We start from the raw sequence: 18,009 nt of genomic DNA, 5'->3' as shown, positions 1-18,009 counted from the left end.
TCTCCCCGTCCCTCCGCTCCGCCCTGATCGAGGAGGCGGGCCCAGATGGGCGACGGACCAATCCGAGCGCCAAGAGGTGCCTCGGCCTCCCGCGAGTCCCGCCCCACGCCGCCATCCGCCAATCACTCCCCGCGGCCGCCCCACCGGGCGGCCCAATCGTGGGCGGGCTGAGCCACCGGCGCCCCGCCCCTCCCGCGCTCGGCAGAGGCTCCGCGGGCGGCCGCACGGGGGTCTCGGCATTCTCCCAGCGGCTCCGCGCAGCGTCGGGCTCGGGAGGCCGCGTCGGGAGCGCGGGCGGCAGCGCTCCTGTTCGTGGGGTGCGGGCCAGAGGCGGCGGGTGAGGCGGGCGCCACCGGCCGGCCGGAAGGGCGCCTCAGCTCCGCCAGGGACCGCGGCGCGGGACCCAGGACCAAAGAGGAGGCGGCGCCCCTGCTGCCTGGAGCCCGGCCGGCTGCCCACCGGGAGGGGGCCGTGGCCGGACGTTCCCGGCCCAGAGCTCCCCGAAGCACCTCCCGGAGAGAGGGGGCCTCCCCGCCCCCCGCAGCGCTCTCGACCGCCCCCTGGGGGTGCCCTCGGCCTCCCCGGACTCACCTGCGCCGCTGCCTGGCACCCAGGTGCGGGGGCGTGGGCGCGGCGTGGGCGCCACCCCCGGCCGCCAGCGGGGCGGGGGCGGGGCCGCCCTCGGCCCTCAACCCTCAACCGGGCCGCCCGTCGCCTTCAGTCTCACCGGTCCGCCCGCCGCGCCTGGTCGCGCGGCGTGAGCTCTCCGGAGACCGCAGCTCTCGGGATGCTGTCCGCCAGCACGGCCGCTCGCGCGCCGCCCGCCATCCCTGCCCTTGACTCCTGGACCATGCCCCAATGTTTACATGGCCGGTGAAGCCCCCGGCCACTCGGAACCCGTCCAAGCCCCAGCTCCCTGAGGGTGAAGCCTGCCGGCCTGCGAACTGGACTGATCGTTCGGACCCGGGGCTTCCGGACTCAGCTCCCCATCAGCTCTGCTGCCTCAACCACCATCTGGGCGGGATCCGGCTCCGGTGTTTTGAGGAGGGGGTGTGGTGGTAGGGAAAAGAACCCTGGGGATTTCTGGTTCCCCCTGCTTTTTTTTTTTTTTTTTGGCCTTCGGGTCTTCAGACTCAGGGAACTCGCTCATGGCTTTCTTGATGAAGAAGAAGAAATTCAAATTCCAAACCACTTTCACCCTGGAGGAGCTGACTGCAGTCCCCTTCGTGAATGGGGTTCTCTTTTGCAAGGTCCGGCTGCTGGATGGCGGGGACTTTGTCAGTTTGTCATCAAGGTAGGAGCTGGGGCAGTCTTGCCTGCATGCGGGGTGGGCGCAAAGAGGGGTGCAAAGCGGGGTTTGAGGAGCTAAATCTAGCCACTTGGCAGGTGTGGAAGTGCCCCTTGGGGCCCACAGGAGTCCTGGAGATTATGCGTGTCTGGGGCAGATTTGCACAAGGCAGGACTGAGTGATCTGGGAGGTCTGGGCCTGAGGGACTGGCAGGGTGCGGGGCACCCACCTGCAGGTGACCAGATGGATACCTGGTTGGGGGTGGGTGTCTGTTCTTTGAGCCCCTGCTCGGGGCCTTGCACACATACAGCCCACAGTAGGCCCATTCTGCAGACTTGCAGGCAGAGCCCAGCGGAGTTTGGCCTTGAAGGGCTGAGAAGGGGAGAGTATTCCAGGGCATCTTGCACCCAGCTGGCCGCTCAGGCTGTCATATGATTTAGAGCCCTTGCCAGCCACAGGTTCCCTGGCACTCCCTGACGCCCGGGAAGGTCCGGCCCCCGGGCACTCCGTGTCTGGCTGGAGGGTGGGGGCTGGATTTTGACCCGTCCAGCCCCCTCCGAGTGACCGTCCTCTTCTGGCTGGAGCTGGACTGCTTTGCATTGCAAATGCCCTTGTCACGGAGGCTGCTGCCCTCGCTGAAAGAAAGAAGCTCGGTCAAGTTTAGTTTTGTGTTCTTCCCAGTCCTGCAGTCCCAGCTGCCCAGCTTGTTGCTGAGAGTGGCCCGAGTTCCCAAGCTGTGCCCACTGCCCGGCACCCCCCCGCTCCGTGGGTCACATCGTCCTGGAGTGTGACAGATGGAGTTGGAGTCTCAGCTCGGCCACTTTCTGGGCCCAGTTACAGGTCTCTCGGTCCCAGTTGTGGAGAAGTTTCAGCAGAGAGAACGTGGTCCAGGGCCTGTGATTCATTGGTTGGGCTGCCCCTTCGCTCCTCAGGCCTCCTTGTGAGCACAATTAGCTGGGGCTGCCCCATAGTTGTGAGAGGGGGTTGCCTGTTACAGGTGGAGAAACTGAGGCCCCAAAAAGAGGAAGTAAGTGGTCTGCCAGGGACCCCACAGGAGGCAGTTGTCGACTAAACTCGGCCTGTTTGGAGACCTATTGGATGAATCTGGTGGTCCAATGTTCCGCTGGGAGGAGAGAGAGGAGGCCTATAGCCTAACCCAGATTTAGGAACCTCCGGTGTGGAACGGGGCGGAGCGCGCCTTCTCTGTGCACTTGGGCCCGCTCGCTGGGGCTGGGAGCTGCTTATCTGAGGAATTCAGACAAGGGCTGCCCTTTGCTGTGGGGGTGGGAGCCTGTGATCCCGCCGGCCACACACACAGCAGCCCAACCTTTCTGGTAAAGAGAATGCTCAGAGCTGGGGCCTGGGGTGTCGGCCCCTCACTGGCTGGGTGACCTAGGGCAAGTTACCTAACCTCTCTGATTCCAGAGACCAGCAAGTTAAGTTATTGGTCCTTTGTACCCTATTTTACTAGTACCTCTCACTTAACCCTTTGATTATGCCATGGAGCAGAGTGGAGGTTGGTTGGTGGGGGGTGCCCTGTAAGATTATTCCCATTTTATAGAGGTGGAAACCGAGGCTCGGAGAAGGAGTAATTTGCCTGTGTTATGGCAGCAGAGGCCAGATTCAAACTCAGGATGCGCTTTTAGCCACTACCGTGTTCTACCTTTGCGCCTTAAGTTTCTTTTTCTGTGAAATGGGAGGTCATACCCACTACTACAGTTGTGACGGGGAATGGATAATGTATGTACCACGTCTGGCCAGGCAAATCGTTGCAGCCGCTGCAGTTACTATGGTAGAGGGGTCCAGACCCCAGGCCCCTCCTCCATCTTGGGGGTACCAGCTGGAGTCAGCAGTGGGGGGCTCTCATCTGAGCTGAGGGTTGCGGGCACAGTCTTGGATTCTACTGAGAAGTCAGTATTCAGCCCCAGGCTAAAGTCTCAGCTGGGCTTCCCAGGCCCTGGGGCCCCTGCCACCCTACCTGTCAGCCTTTCCATTGCCCCAAACCTGCCCCCTCATGTGGGAAAGTCTGAAAAATTCCAGATCTCAGCCTGCAGCATCTGGATTTCTCCTCTCTCTCCCCTTCTTCCCTCTTGGCCACGGGCCATGGATTCCCTAAACCCGGCTGAGTCTCGACAGCCTTTGCCAACCCTCACCCTGGATGAAAGCTGAGTGGGATGAGGAGGGAAGAGCTGGCACTGAACCCCATACAGCTAGGCACGAAGTGGGCTCTGGGTACCTGTTCGCTGCTGGGCAGGTGTGGCTGGAGGGAACAGACATGTTGGGACCTGAGGCTGCTTAGAGACGCTTTGGCGTTTTCTCAGGAGATGAGGGCTCCTAGGTTCCTACCCCATCCACTCCCCTTCCACTCACCCTGGTCTGCAGCCTGGGAGCCCCTCCTCACAGCGCCCCCCACTCTGCCCAGAGGGCCAAAGCCCCATTGTTTTGGAGTTGGGGTGGGGTCAGGGGTATGAGACCTGCTTAGGTGGTCGGTGTACTGCCCCAACCTCAGGGATCCCTGATGTGGTCCAGAAAGCAGGGGTAGTGGCAGCATGGGAGGTGTCTGAGTGAAGCAGGCCTGAGGCCCCACTCCTGCAGCAACCACACTTCTAGCTTAGAGTGTTTCCCTGTGTGTTGGGTGCCATGGCAACAGCCGGGTACACAGCTCCAGCCTGACCCAATTTGAGCAGGTAGAACAGGTGGTTCATTGCACTGTTTCCCCAGCCTCACCTCTCTGAGGCCTCCTTACGAACCGTGATCCTCATGGTTACCAGGTTCTGTGCTGCGTGCCACGCCGAGTGTTTCTGCACACAGAGTGTCTGTTAATCCTCTCGGCCATCCGGAGGCGTCACCTGGCTAGAAATGCAATTGCAAAAATAACCATTTTATCATTAGGGTTTAAGCTGCCTTCGATTGGGCACTGTGAGACGTCAGGGACCCACTAAACACCTAGAATGTGTGATCTGCTGAGTCCTTAAACCCCACCCGTGAGCTGATGAGGAAATTGGGATCAAGAGACCTAAAGTGGTATACCCGCATCACCTCCCTGGGGCCTGGCAGAGCTGTGATCTAGACTTGGTGGCGGAGGGCCAGAAGCAGCTGCAGGCCCGTGTGATGTCCCCAGACCTTGGAAGGAGGTTCTTTCCCCTGGGCTGGGTGCAACAGGGAAATCCAGATTGGGATCGCTTCGAGGCACTGGGCTCGATCTGGTGAGATCTGAGGAAAAGGGGCCTCGGGGCTGCAGGTGGGTATGGGGCCGACGTCGTTGCTGTGAACTCAGTGCCAGGCGTGGGCTGGCACTGGGGCACAGTGGGCATTTGCCAAGGTCTCTGCCCAGAGGCCTTCTAAGCAGATGCATCCGAATGGCATCTGGGAGGCTTTCCCAGGGGTCCCAGGAGGGACGCATCCCAGCCAAGACTTGTGAGCCGGGAAGCTGTGGGCCAGGTCGTGGTCTCCCCAGGGCAGGCCAGGCGCAGGCTTCCAGCCTTGAGCCAATCTGTCTTTCAGGCTGGAGGAATCCCAAACATCCTGAGAGGTCTGTGCGCCCGGCTGGCACCGGGCCTGCGGCCTGCCCCGTGCACGTGTCTGGTGGTGGGAGGGAACGAGAGGGAGGCGCGGATCTACCGGACAGCAAGGCCTCTGTGGAGGGGACAGGCAGAGCGAGCCTCCTGGGCCAGTGAAGTTACTACTCGTTCAGGGTCACCTCGTAGGAGGAGCTCATGGCACACTCTGGTTGGCCCTAACCTCTTCCCGGGTGCCCTCAGAGCCCCTCTTTGCATGAAGGGGCAGGCTGGGCCAGGGAGAGACCAGGGGCTCTTCCTGCTCTGGACCTGGGGCCAGGCTGTCTACAAACAGACACGTGACTTGGGTGGGCTCCCACCCTGTACTTTCTTCTGTGACCGCTTTCAGTTTTCAGTGATTTCTTCAGTGGGGTTTTCACCGGGGCAACCTTTTGAAAGGGGGCACGGCTGCTCACAAGACGGACGCTGCCTTCCTTCCGCGGGCCTGGCCATGAGCAGGCCGGGATGGAAGCCCTCTGAGGGTTGCTTGGTATTTGGAGAGGTCTGAAGAAGAGTCTTGGACAGGTCAGCTCTGCAGCTGGAGGCCGCGGGCCCGGGGAAGCCAGGCCTTTTACACATACACCTCGGGCTTGGTGGGGCCTCGCCCTTCCTCCATGGAAAAGGCTGCAGACGCCTCTCGAACCTGCTGGCCCGCACGGCAGGCTCTCCCGCACATCTTGGTCTGGAGATGGACTCACGGTTCTGTCTCTTGGGCCCAAGGGGACAGGGATGTGGGGGTGCAATGGGACCCCGAGGTAGGCGGGGCCACCACTTCCTTTCACAGACCGGGCGGGGAGGGCAGAGGAGGAGGCCGGCAGGCCCGGGTCCCTACTCCGCATTTACTGAGCACCCTCTTGGACCCGGGCTTCAAGAAGTGACCGGGAGCAGAGAGCCCGGCTCCCGGGGGGTTCCCCATGGCAGGGGCGTGGGGGACAGTGCGTCTGCGGGCCTCACAGACTTCACAGCCAGGCACACCTGGGAAGGGTCCTCCCAGGACCAACTCTGGAAGCCTTTCTATTCGGTCATCTGTCTGCTTGACAGATGTCAACTGGGCACCCACCCCAGGCTGGACATGGTCCTTGCCCTCATGGATCTTATGCTGGGGTTTTGTTGCCCTGTACAGGGGTCTAACAGGTTTTGACAGCATAAAAAGGAAAAAAAATCTTTTAAATCAGTGCATCTGGTGACCGTGTCACGTGACAGCGTCTGGCCCAAGCTGCCTCTTCCGTGGGCTGCCTGCTCTGGGCTCCTCCTGACCCCTCCTCACACCCTTGGGTCCCTGGTGGTGATCTGCCTGGTCCCCAGGGCCCCTGTGGGAGGCCTTCCATGGGCAAGCTGGGGCCTGAGGAGGCGGGCACTGGTAGTGAGACGTCTTGCTGGCACCCGGGTAGTGGCTTCAGGCCAGTTGTGGGCTCCCCTGGGGTCAGACTGCGGCTGGTGCGCTTGATGAGGCCTGAAGCCGTCCAGCCTGTTGCCTGGCCTTGGTGTCTGCTCCCGGGGCCCGGCCTCTGCCGCCAGCTGGCCGCACCATTGGCAGGTGCCACCCTGGCAACCCCGGCCACATGCCTGCCTGCCAGCCTGGCAGTGGCAGAGCCCTGACCTGAGGTGATAGGGCCCCATGGAGCTGGGGCTGTTCTCCGAGGCCTGTGCCTCACATGGAGCTCAGTTCTGGGAAGCTCTCTGGCCCGGGATTTGCAGCAGCGTCCACACCGTGTGTCTGAGGGCCTGGAGAGGCTTTAAACTCTGCTTGCTCAGTACTTGGAAGTCCTGACTTGCATTCTGGAAGCCCTGTCTGGGCTGCTGGCGTATCTGCCCATGGATCCTGGGAGCTTGGGGACTTGGTGTGTGCAGTCTGGTGACCCTGCAGTCGCTAGCCTGCTGCTGAAATGAGCAGTATATCACCCATGGCAACCAATATAGATTTATCCTCATCTCATCGCACAGCCCCGGAAGGTCTGAGCAGGGGAGAGATGTCAGATTCACTTAGAACGAGACCTGGAAGTGATGTGGGCCGCGGACAACGGCTTTCACTCTTCATTATCCACCTGGCCTGGCAAGTGCTAGGGCTTCTGGGGACACCAGACCTGCCCCCAGGGCCTCAGTGTGCTCTGTGACCCCAGGGCTGTCCCCCTGCCCCCAGGCCTTCCAGCTCTCCGTGGGGTTGCACACTGTGCCGTTGGTGGCCTTGGTGAGGCCTAAAGTCACCCAGCCCATGGCCCGGCCTTGGTGTCTGCTTGGGGCAGTCGTTGCAAACCCTCAGCCTCTGCTCTGAGCTGCTTTTGGTGCCCAGGCTTGGAATAGACAGTTCTCAGATGCAGGCCTGGAACCATCGGCCCCTCCATCTGCCCAAATGTCAGTGGGGAGTGGCCAGCCTACGGTTGGGAGAAAGGTGCCCTGCTGGAGGACGCACTTCCTGTTTGGTCCGGCTGGAGGCTTGTCCCCCCAACAGGCCCGGGGAGGACATACCCGTCCTCCTCTGCTTCTTGTCGCCTGTTCGACCCTGGGCATGGGCCTCAGCCCCCCAGCCTCGGGAGCTGCCTGCAGTGTTCTTGGGAGGACGCGGTGAGATAATGACCATCAGAGGTCCAGCTCTTCCCCAGCTGAGTCAAGGCGGTGGGCTGGATGGAGCCACCTTCAGTTGTCCCTCTGGCCGGGGAACTGCCCCAGGGGCCAGGACTGCCTGGGGTGCTGTCTCCGTCTCAGGATTCTAGGGATGGTGTGGGGAAGAGTTCCTTCCGGAGGGCTGGGAGCAGGTGGGCTCCCAAGTGTCTAAGAAGCTGGGCCTCACACTGGAATTCAGGGTCCCCAGTGTGGGGTCTCTGCACTTTCTCGCCTTTGCTGGCTTGAACCTGCTCTGTCTTGCGGGGCTTGGCTCCAAGCCAGGGAGAGCTGGAGTGCTCCCCTGGGTTGGGCTGGGCTAGTGGGGTGTGGGGGCTTCTCCACAGGAAGTGCAGAAGGAGGGAGGGGGCCTTCCGCACAGTCAGTTGTGTGACCCTCGCTGGGAGACAGAAGATTGCTCCCCGCCCGAAGTAGAGGGCAGACTCTGTCGGGGCCGGGGGAGCAGGGGGCGATGCCAAGGTCCCTGGGAGGCCTCCGGGCTGCCTGACTTCACCCCACCTTACTCCTCTAGCTGTTTGCTTCTGCAGCTGCCCTGTCCTCAGACTCCATTTCCCCGCTTTACGTGGCCAAACTCCTGCTCAGCCCAAGAGCCCCCTCCCCTGCAAGGCCTTCCCTGGCCCCACTTTTGGCCTTGTGCACCCTGGTGGACCATGCCTCTTAGCTCCAGCCCCAGACTTGGCGTGGCCTCTGTTGCATTTTAGTCCTGGGGCCTTGTGCCAAGGGCAGGCACTGGCGTGGGCCTGGGACGTTTCTCCCTTGGCCCTGAACCAGCGTGGGCGCTGATGGTGATGGACCAAGTGCCAGTCACCGCCAGCTGCCTGAACCCAGGCCCTCCCCACCCTGGTGCCAGGGGTATCAGCATGTGTCAGGAGCAGCCCTCGCCGCCTACCAGGCAGCTGGGCACTGCCTTGGGGCTCAGAGGCTGCAATTGAGAGGCAGCTGGGGGCACCGGTGGGTTGTGTTGGGTGTGGAGACGGGGGCTGCTCCTCGCGGGGTGGGGAGGAGGTAGAGGCTGGTCCCTGCCCCGGCGTCTGCCCTTGGACCTTGGCAACTACCCTCTGACTCTGTAACCACAGCCAACAGCCTTGTCCGCCTTGTCTGCTCTGGGCTTCCTCATCCATCCAGCAGGGCAGAGGGTGCTCAGGAAGGGGGTAGGAGGGCTTTCTAGATCAGGGCTTACCTGCCTAGCACAGGGCCAGGCACGGGGCAGCTGAAACCAGACTAAACCTGCCAAGAGGGTTGGCGGTGCATGCCTGGCACCTGGGAGGCCGCCGGGGAAGGCAGAAGTCTGGATCCTTCTCGCACGCAAAGGCACCCTTACCTCCCACCACTTCCTCTGCGAGAGCACCCCCACCCCCAGTCCCCCAGGACGAGTTCCTGAGCACCTTCTGGGTGTGGGGGGGCCCGTGCTGCCTCCTGGGGTTACTGCCCTGCCCCCCTGCTGTGTCCCGCCCCAGGCAGAATGCTGGGCTTGGGAGTTTGGGGAGCCATGGGCAAGGGGCCATGAAAAGACGTGAATCAGAGCTGTATTGTAGAACCCCCAGGGGCAGCCATGGGCTTGATCGCTTGGGACTCCAGGTGGCAGGAGGTGAGGTGGCATCAGCTGATAGGAGCGGTTTCCCACCTCTGTCATCATGGAATGATTAAAAACCAAACTCCCAGCCAGCCACGCAGCAGCCGTTGCCACTCACAACAAGTATAGTGCGGCAAACAACACTGAGGGAAGGAAGCCAGACCCAAGAGCATGCCGTGCCGGGCCAGTTATATAAAGTTCAAAAGCATTCTGATTAAAGCCACCCATCCTGATAGGAGTCAGGATAATGCTGGCTTGGGTTGTGGGGGGGAGGTCAGACTGTCTGGAGAAGACTTCTGGGACCTGTGAGGTCCTGCTTCTTAGGTGGCTGGTTACTCAGGATTGCTGTGAGAGCCTGCCAGCTGTGCCCCGGCGTGTGCACGTGTCTGTGTTGAGAAGCGGCCTGGGCATGCCCACCCTTTTGATCAGGCCGGGCACCTGTGAGCCTGGTGGGGGGGCTGGGGGGGATCCTCTGGTCTTTCCAGGGTCTTTTTGGCTGGGCGGCCTGAACCATCCCTGCCTGAGCCCAATAAGCATCAGTTATGAGCCATAACTCCTCCTGGCAGCTGCCAACAGTCTTCTCTGGCTGGGGATTTTTCCTTCCGCCTCTTGAAACCCTGGCAGGGTCGGCTGGGTGTGGGCCTTGGCGGTTCAGATGGAGGGTGGGCTCCCAAGGCTGCCAGACCACCGGATCTCTCTGAGCCTTGCTTTCCTCTTCTGTGAAATGGGGCGATGAGCTCCTTCCTGGTGCTTGGATTAAGTGGGTCACCCACCCTCCCCTGTCCCCATTACGTACGCAGCAGAAACCCTGGCACCGAGTCAGGGCCCTGGAAAGGCTGGCAGTGGTGGCTGTCAGTCCAGGGCTGTTATTGGAGGGGATCCAGGGGTGGGAGCAGGAAGGAAGGGTTCACCTTGCTCCCTCTCTCCCCTTAATTGTTTCTCTTTCTCTCTTCCTGTGCTTCACCCCCTTCAGCAAACATTTGCGATTAGAGCCAGGCTCCTGCCCTGGGCACTGGGCCCAGCAGTGGCGGAGACAGCCATGGCCCCTGACCCAGCGCCCCTGAGCTAGGGGAGGACCATTGGATACATCAGCTCTCCCGGAAGTGCTGAGCACGGGGCGAGAGGGGTGGCATCAGCCACTCCCGCCCGCTCTGGCCCTGACCCTTGTCTTCTCTGGGGGTGGGTCTTTGACTGGGTATTGCCCCTGCATGCAAGAGGAGGCCTGACCCAGGGACCAGGAGCAGTGGGACCACCTGGGGGCAGATCCAGAGGTGGTGATGACCTCTCACTCCTCGAAGACCACCGAAAGCTAGAGTACATGTCCTGACCACAGCTGGAGGCCACTTTCCTGGAGGTGGAAATCTCAGCGCAAGAAGGGTCTAGGGCTCCTTATTGGGAGCCGGACTGTGGATGTCACTGATCTAGTCATCAGAGACCTACTGAGTGCCTCCCTGCGCCATCCTTAGGATGTGAGAAGCATCAGTGAGTGAAACAGAGGCCCTGCCTCCAAGATGCCTGCACTCTGGGATATAGAAGCTTCCTTCCGTTTTCTTTTTTTTTTTTTGATCACAGTGTGCAGCATGTGGGATCTTAGTTCCCTGAGCAGGGATTGAACCCGTGTCCCCTGCGTTGGAAGTGTAGGGTCTTGACCACTGGGACTACCAGGGAAGTCCTTCGTTTTCACCATACGTAGACCCAGAAGGGGAAGTAATGTGTCTGTAGTAGTTTTGAGGAGGGTGCTTTCAGGAAAGGCTCTGGGGCTGGGTAGAGGCTCAGAGGACAGGGACATCCCTGTGACTCACTCGAGTCCAGCTCTTCACGGAACTGAACTCCAGAGTTGGGGATTCCTCCCTCCTGTTTCTTCCCTTCCGTGGGTGACTCAGTCTCCACCCAGGTGTGAGTCAGCCAGGAGCGGCCTGAGCATGCCTGGGCTACCTGCTAGTCCGCCTTCCGGGATGTCCAAGCCAGGTTCAAAGTCTGGGGAAATGTCCTGGAGCATACATGTCCTGGGGTGGGGAAGCAGGGCCTCCATCAGGGGCCCTGCACGCCTGGTCTTCTTGTGGACCGTCTGTCTCAGTTACTTCTGATGGTAATGGACATGTCCCCTTTTGTGTGTGTGAACTCTGGTGTGTGCCAGGCCCTGCTCTCTCATTCAGCCTCTTAGCAAACCTGTGAGACAGGGCAGTGACTGAGGTCCAGAGAGGTCACATGTCCAGTGGGGGGGCAGATCCAGGCCTTGGGCCCCAGTCTGTCTGCTTCCTGCACCCTTGTCTTGTGAACGGTCCTGCTGGGGATCTCAGGGGCTCAGGAAGGGAACCCCCCCCCCACCGCCCACACATAGCTGACCCTTTCAGTCAGTTCAGTTCAGTTGTTCAGTAGTGTCCGACTCTTTGCGACCCCATGAATCATAGCACACCAGGCCTCCCTGTCCATCACCAACTCCTGGAGTTCAGTCAAACTCATGTCCATTGAGTCAGTGATGCCATCCAGCCATCTCATCCTCTGTCGTCCCCTTCTCCTCCTGCCCCCAGTCCCTCCCAGCATCAGAGTCTTTTCCAGTGAGTCAACTCTTCGCATGAGGTGGCCAAAGTATTAGAGTTTCAGCTTCAGCATCAGTCCTTCCAATGAACACCCAGGACTGATATCCTTTAGGATGGACTGGTTGCATCTCCTTGCAGTCCAAGGGACTCTCAAGAGTCTTCTCCAACACCACACTTCAAAAGCATCAATTCTTCAGCGCTCAGCTTTCTTCACAGTCCAACTCTCACATCCATACATGACCACAGGAAAAACGATAGCCTTGACTAGACGGACCTTTGTTGGCAAAGTAATATCTCTGCTTTTCAATATGCTATCTAGGTTGGTCATAACTTTCCTTTAAAGGAGTAAGCGTCTTTTAATTTCATGGCTGCAGTCACCATCTGCAGTGAATTTGGAGCCCCCAAAAATAAAGTCTGACACTGTTTCCACTGTTTACCCATCTATTTCCTATGAAATGATGGGACCAGATGCCACGATCTTCGTTTTCTGAATGTTGAGCTTTAAGCCAACTTTTTCACTCTCCTCTTTCACTTTCATCAAGAGGCTTTTTAGTTCCTCTTCACTTTCTGCCATAAGGGTGGTGTCATCTGCATATCTGAGGTTATTGATATTTCTCCCGGCAATCTTGATTCCAGCTTGTGCTTCTTCAAGCCCAACGTTTCTCATGATGTACTCTGCATAGAAGTTAAATAAGCTGACCCCTTAGCTCTGTTTTTTTACAGTTGAGGGTTCTGAGGGAGGGAAAGTTGCTACTCTAGCCCAGCTGTGGATTCTTGCTTTGAATTTCGAGGGCCTGGGCCTGGTTTGAGATTCCAAGATGAGACAGTTGTGGGTTCAGACCAGATCTCCCGGCCACACCTGGGGTAGGTGGCTTCTGTGCCTTGAATCTCAGTTTCCCTGCCTGTGATGTGGGGATGATGGTTCCTACCTCCCAGGCTTAGGGTGTGGACTCCAGGAGGTCAGGCAGGGAGAGCTGTCAGTTCAGCGCCCGATAAGTAGACAGGAAGCTGACATGAACTCCTCCAGGAACATTTCCCCACTCTCCCTTCCACCCTGGATTGACGAGGTTTGGTCCCCAACACCAGCAGGTCTTGCTTAATAGGTTTGGCCCAGGGTCATGCCCCACTGACCATGCATTCTGACCTCGTGTGACCACACCTCCTTTAGGGTAAGACTGGTCTCAAGACTGCCTCTTCTCTAGTATTGAGATTCATGAAGGGTCAGCCCGCAAAGCTCAGGAATGTTGACGATGCTCCTGAGAACAGCTCTTCTGTCTGGGAGCATTTTCCCAGCAATCCTGCATGGCAGGGGATAGGGGTGGGCTCCTGAGGTAGGGCTTGGGGGTGCAGTTCATCCCTCACCTCTTGAGTGACCTGTGGACTCCCTGAGTGTACGTTTGCTCATCTGTGAAGTGGGTGGTGTCTGTGCCTGCAGAGGGTTCATGCTTGAGCAGCCCCTGGCACGAGGCAGAGTACCCCGGAAACGAGCTGGGCTGGGCCACACTTAGTCGGGGGGGCACCTTCACCCAGGTGCCTGTGTTTGGACCATTCCTGGGTCAAAGCCAGCAAGTTTACTTTGGATCCCTTCCAACAGCCTGCTGTCCTCTTGGGCTCTAAGAGCAAGAGGGAGTGGCCTGTTGCGTCTGCTGAGAATCGCATCCCTGCATGTTCACCTGGGAGCTGCCGAGCTGCCTGCAGAGCCTGCCTCCGGGTACGGGCAAGTCTGGAGGGCAAAGCTGGGAGGCAGTGTGCCCGTGTCTGTAAAATGGAGAGGCCAGCACCTGCCCACTTTGTTTTATAAATTGTTTTAATTATTTGGTTGCGTCAGGTCATGTGGGCTTCCCAGTTGGCGTGGATTCGATCCCTGGGTCGGGAAGATCCTCCTGGAGTAGGAAATGGCAACCCAACTCTGGTATTCTGCCTGGAAAATCCCATGAACTGAGGAGCCTGGCGAACTCCAGTCCAGGGTAGCAAAGAATCAGACATGACTGAGCACACACGCACACTGGGTCATGTAGGATCTTTCGTTGTGGTGCTTGGGCTTAGTTGCTCCACAGCATGTGAGATCTTAGTTCCCAGATCAGGGATTGAACCCACATCCCCTGCTTTGCTAGGCGGATTCTTAACCACGGGACCACCAGGGAAGTCTCCACTTTGGGTTTTTTTGATCCAGCTCAAGGTTTCCGGGCTGGTGAGCGGCAGGATTCAAGGCCAGGGGCATCCGCCTGCAGAATCTCTTTCCTCCTGACCCTAATGCTTTCTCACCGCGCCAGAGTGGCCCGACTTCTAGGAACTTCTTGCTGCCTCGTTGCATCCCAGGAGGAGGGGCTGGCCGTGTCAGAACCACAACCAGCTGCTTCCCCCGCACAAGGCCCTGAATTCCTGGCAGGAGCGAGATGCTGCCTGGCTGCCGCGTGGGCCACGTCACTGGAATGGAGGCTCCACCGCCCTGCAGCCCCTGGACGGCCGCCTTGTCTGCTCCCCCGGGGTGGGCCCCTCCCCAGGCGACTGGACTCGCTGCTCTTCAGGGAAGCAAAGGCAGATGTTGTCGATTTAAATCATTTCCTTATGATTCTCTCGCCTCCCCTGGCCCCAGTCTGGGCTTCAACAGCCGGGAACCTTGATTGCATCACTGCGACCACTTGAAACCAGCCAAGGACAGGAGATCACAGAGCCTGAGTGGCTGGGAGTGCAGGCGGGATGCCGTGACTGCCTGGGGTGGGGGTGGGGGTGGGGGCGAGGGATTCACGTGATGGAGCCTTGCTCTGCTTATCTCTCCTCCTAGGGGCAGAAAGGGAGGGACCAGCCCTCCCAGGAACACAGGAGTACAGTGGGGCTGGGAGCCCGCAGGGTCCCACTCTGTGCTCACTGACGTGCGCTCTCTTAGCCGGGTGCCCAACTCCTGCCTCGGAATTAACCTGGGAGCTTTTCAAAAAGTCCAGTCCAGGGTCTGCAGCAGTGGTTCTCAACCCGGGATGTCTTTGCCTCCAGACAGTTGACAGTATCTGGGGACATATTTGGTTGTCACAGCTGGACTTGTGCTCGTGGTAGGATGCTGCTAAATGTCCTGTGATGCACAGGAGCCGCTCGGCTCTCTGCTGGGCACAAGACAGACAAATGCTTGCAGCCAGCCTGGGAAGGTGAGGGACTGAGGCTGGGTCAGGCTGGAGCCCTTCTATGGCCCCACCCCCACCCCCACTGAGACCCTCTCAACTTTCCTGTGGTCTGTGCTGTGCCTTCACCCCAGATGGCCCCGCTTTGGTCCCTATCTGCAAGGACCCTGTAGATGCGACAGCCTGTGGGCTGTAGCCAGCCTGAGGCCAGGAGGTAGCCCCCATGGCACTGACCCCTTGTCAGCTGCTTGATGGAGACTGGGGGCAGTGCTAAGGCTCTGCTGCTGCTACTGCTAAGTCACTTCAGTCCTGTCCGACTCTGTGCGACCCCATAGACGGCAGCCCATCAGGCTCCACCATCCCTGGGATTCTCCAGGCAAGAAAACTGGAGTGGGTTGCCATTTCCTTCTCCAATGCATGAAAGTGAAAAGTGAAAGTGAAGTCGCTCAGTCGTGTCCGACTCTTAGCGACCCCATCGATTGCAGCCTAACAGGCTCCTCCATCCATGGGATTTTCCAAGCAAGAGTACTGCAGTGGGGTGCCATTGCCTTCTCCGGTTAGTTGCCTAGTCGCGTCCAACTCTTTGCAATCCCATAGATACTAGGCTCCTCCATCCATGGGATTTTTCCAGGCAAGAGTACTGGAGTGAATTGCCATTGCTAAGGCTCTGGGATCTTACATTTTCTGGGCAGTGAGGCTGGTCTGGGCCAGGAGCTAGGGATGTGCCAGTGAGCCACCCTTGGGGAACCACGGAACCCCAACTCTGGGGGTAGGGGGCTCTCGCTGGGAGCCCCATATTTCTCCATCTGAAAGGCTAAGAATGGTGGCTCGCTTCCTGGCCTTTCAGTTGCTGGGAGCCTGGGAAGAAACATTTGCTCCACCCAGGTGTCCACTTTCCTTCCTGCTTTTGAGGGGCAACAGCATGGGGAAGAAGTGAAGGGGTGGCCTTGGGTCAGCCTCTGACCCTGTTCTGTCCCGCCTTGGTTGGGCTTGTTCTGCCCCTCCCTGGATCTCAGTTTCTTCATCTGTGAAATGGGGCCAACACTGGCACATGCCTCCTAGGATTGTGGTCGAAGACCATGCCCGTGTATACAAAACATGTGTTCTGTGGAACAGGCTCAGTGAGAGGGCTGGGTTTTACTGCTGGTTAAAGATGAGCCTGGAGGCAGGAGGACATTCTCGAACAAGAGTCCTGCTCTGTGCAGCTCTTGTTGTGAGCTCCGGGGAGGCAGTGCTGGCCGAGAGATGCCCTGTGCCCCATCTGTGTGGGGCTGCAAAGGTGGTCGGCTGCCTTTCTCTTGGCCCCTGATACACGGTGGGCCGGATGCTAGGATGACAGAGTCACCACACCCCCGCACCCCAGATTGGCAGAACTCTTTGTATCCCCCTTGGGCTGAGCAGAGGAGAAGGGAGCTGGACACAGCCCAGTGGGTCACCAGACAGCCCCACATGGTGGGTGGGATCACCCTTTCATAGATGCAGTCCCGGCTCCCAGTGACGGGCCTCCGGGTCACTCATGCACCTCGCCCTCACCTGCCTGGTCCCGCCCCCCCGGCCTCCTTCCTTCCAGGTGGTCCTGGGCTCTTCCCACCGCCTGGCCCGTCTCCCTGTGTCTTCGTCCAGCCAGCCCCAGCATTGAAGTCCCAGGTGTGGGGTCACTGCCCCCGACCCAGTCAGGCCCCTGATCTCTCCAGCTCGTTTGCAGCCCTTTCCCTTCCTAGGATGCTGGCAACACTTGTCAAGTCACTTTTTGTGTAATTGGGCTTTCCTTGTGGCTCAACTGGTAAAGAATCTGTCTGCAGTGCCGGAGACCTGGGTTGGTTGGGAAGATCCCTGGAGAAGGGAAAGGCTGCCCACTCCAGTGTTCTGGCCTGGAGAAGTCCATGGACTCTATAGTCCGTGGGGTCGCAAAGAGTCGGACACGACTGACTTGCACTTGACTTTTGTGTAAGTGTGTCTCCCCACTGAGCTGGGGGCTCCTGAGGGTGTCTGCTCTGGTTGTGTACCCCCTGCCCGCGTGGGCCTGGCACCGAGCTGGCGCCCACAGGGAGGCTTTGTGGATGCGTAAGAGAGGCCCTGGTCAGGATCTGGGGCCAGGGGAGCTCTGAGGGAAACACCAGCCTGGTAGGGTGCTCTGCTCTATTTCAGGACAGCCCAGAAATAGCTGAATTCTGTCACTGCGAGGGCCACCGGCAGGCTGCGGTGGGTGGAGAGGCCTCGCCCTGCCTCTCTGGGGTTTGGATGTCTAATTGTATATCTTAAAGCTAAAAACGAAACTCCCCTGCAAACCCAGTCTCTGTAATTACCTGTCCCTGGCAGCGTGGACTCAAACCCTGAAACCTCAGGCTAGGGAGGTTCGGGGCCATCTTTGTCTCTTACAAGGGGCTGCCCAGTCCTGCCAGGAGGACGAGTGTTGGCCCAGGCCTTGAATCAGGTAGGTGGGCATCAAATCCTTTAGGCTTTTGACCAGCCCTTCTAACCTCACAGGGCTTCCCTGGTGGCTCAGACATGGTAAGGTATCTGCCTGCAATGTAGGAGACCCACGTTCAATCCCTGGGTTGGGAAGATCCCCTGGAGAAGGGAATGGCTACCCACTCCAGTATTCTTGCCTGGGAAATCCCATGGACAGAGGAACCTGGCGGGCTGTAGTCCATGGGGTCACAGAGGTGGACACAACTGAATGACTAACACTTTCACTGTTTTTCTAACCTCAGACACTTTTCTCATTTTTCAATTTCAAGTTCAATTACAGAAACAATTCTCAGAGAGACATGAAGACAGTGGCCCTGCAGTCCCTCACTCCACATTAGCCAAACCCGGCCCGAGCTCCCTCCTTCCTGCAGCCACTGTCCCTTCCTGCCCCTTTGCAGGTGGAGCGGGCCGCTCAGTTTGGGAACCCACGGCCTAGGGCTCTCGATGGTGTCCTCTTTGGGTTTGGCTCCGTCATCTTTACATTCCAGTCCTCAGCCCGTTCTAAGCCACGTTAGCAGGGGAAGCAGGGTGGGTGAGAGGATGCACAGTCCTGTGAGTGTGTTATTTTTTTCCTTTTAAAAATTTATTTGACTGCACTGGATCTTAGTCACGGCCCTTAAACTCTTAGTCGCGGCACATGGGATCTAGTTCTTTGACTAGGGATCGAACCCAGGCCCCTGCATTGAGAGTATGGAGTCTTAGCCACCAGACACCAGGGAAGCCTCCCAGCCCTGTGTGTTCTTAATGAGCATCTTCTGGATGATTTTTCGTCATAGAAGCTCACTTGTAATTTTTTCATGCTCTCCCTGTTCCCCCACGTCCTGCTCACCGCACCTGGGGAGTCGGG

At 58.9% G+C, this 18,009-nt stretch overlaps 1 protein-coding gene across 1 annotated transcript in view; it reads left to right on the top strand.

The window, feature by feature from the left end:
- Nucleotides 1–1,148: 1,148 nt before the first annotated feature.
- The window catches only part of EEIG1 (estrogen-induced osteoclastogenesis regulator 1), a 33,451-nt gene continuing 16,590 nt past the window's right edge, over nucleotides 1,149–18,009 (top strand). Inside the window, exon 1 of the mRNA NM_001193094.1 lies at nucleotides 1,149–1,294. Within this exon, the coding sequence (NP_001180023.1) occupies nucleotides 1,149–1,294 (146 nt within the window). The remainder of the gene's footprint in view (nucleotides 1,295–18,009) is intronic.

The sequence above is a fragment of the Bos taurus genome, chromosome 11 (assembly GCF_002263795.3).
Source record: "Bos taurus isolate L1 Dominette 01449 registration number 42190680 breed Hereford chromosome 11, ARS-UCD2.0, whole genome shotgun sequence".
In the NCBI taxonomy this organism is placed as follows: Eukaryota; Metazoa; Chordata; class Mammalia; order Artiodactyla; family Bovidae; genus Bos; species Bos taurus.
Note: the sequence above shows the minus strand (reverse complement) of the source record. Positions and strands in the feature narration are given on the sequence as shown.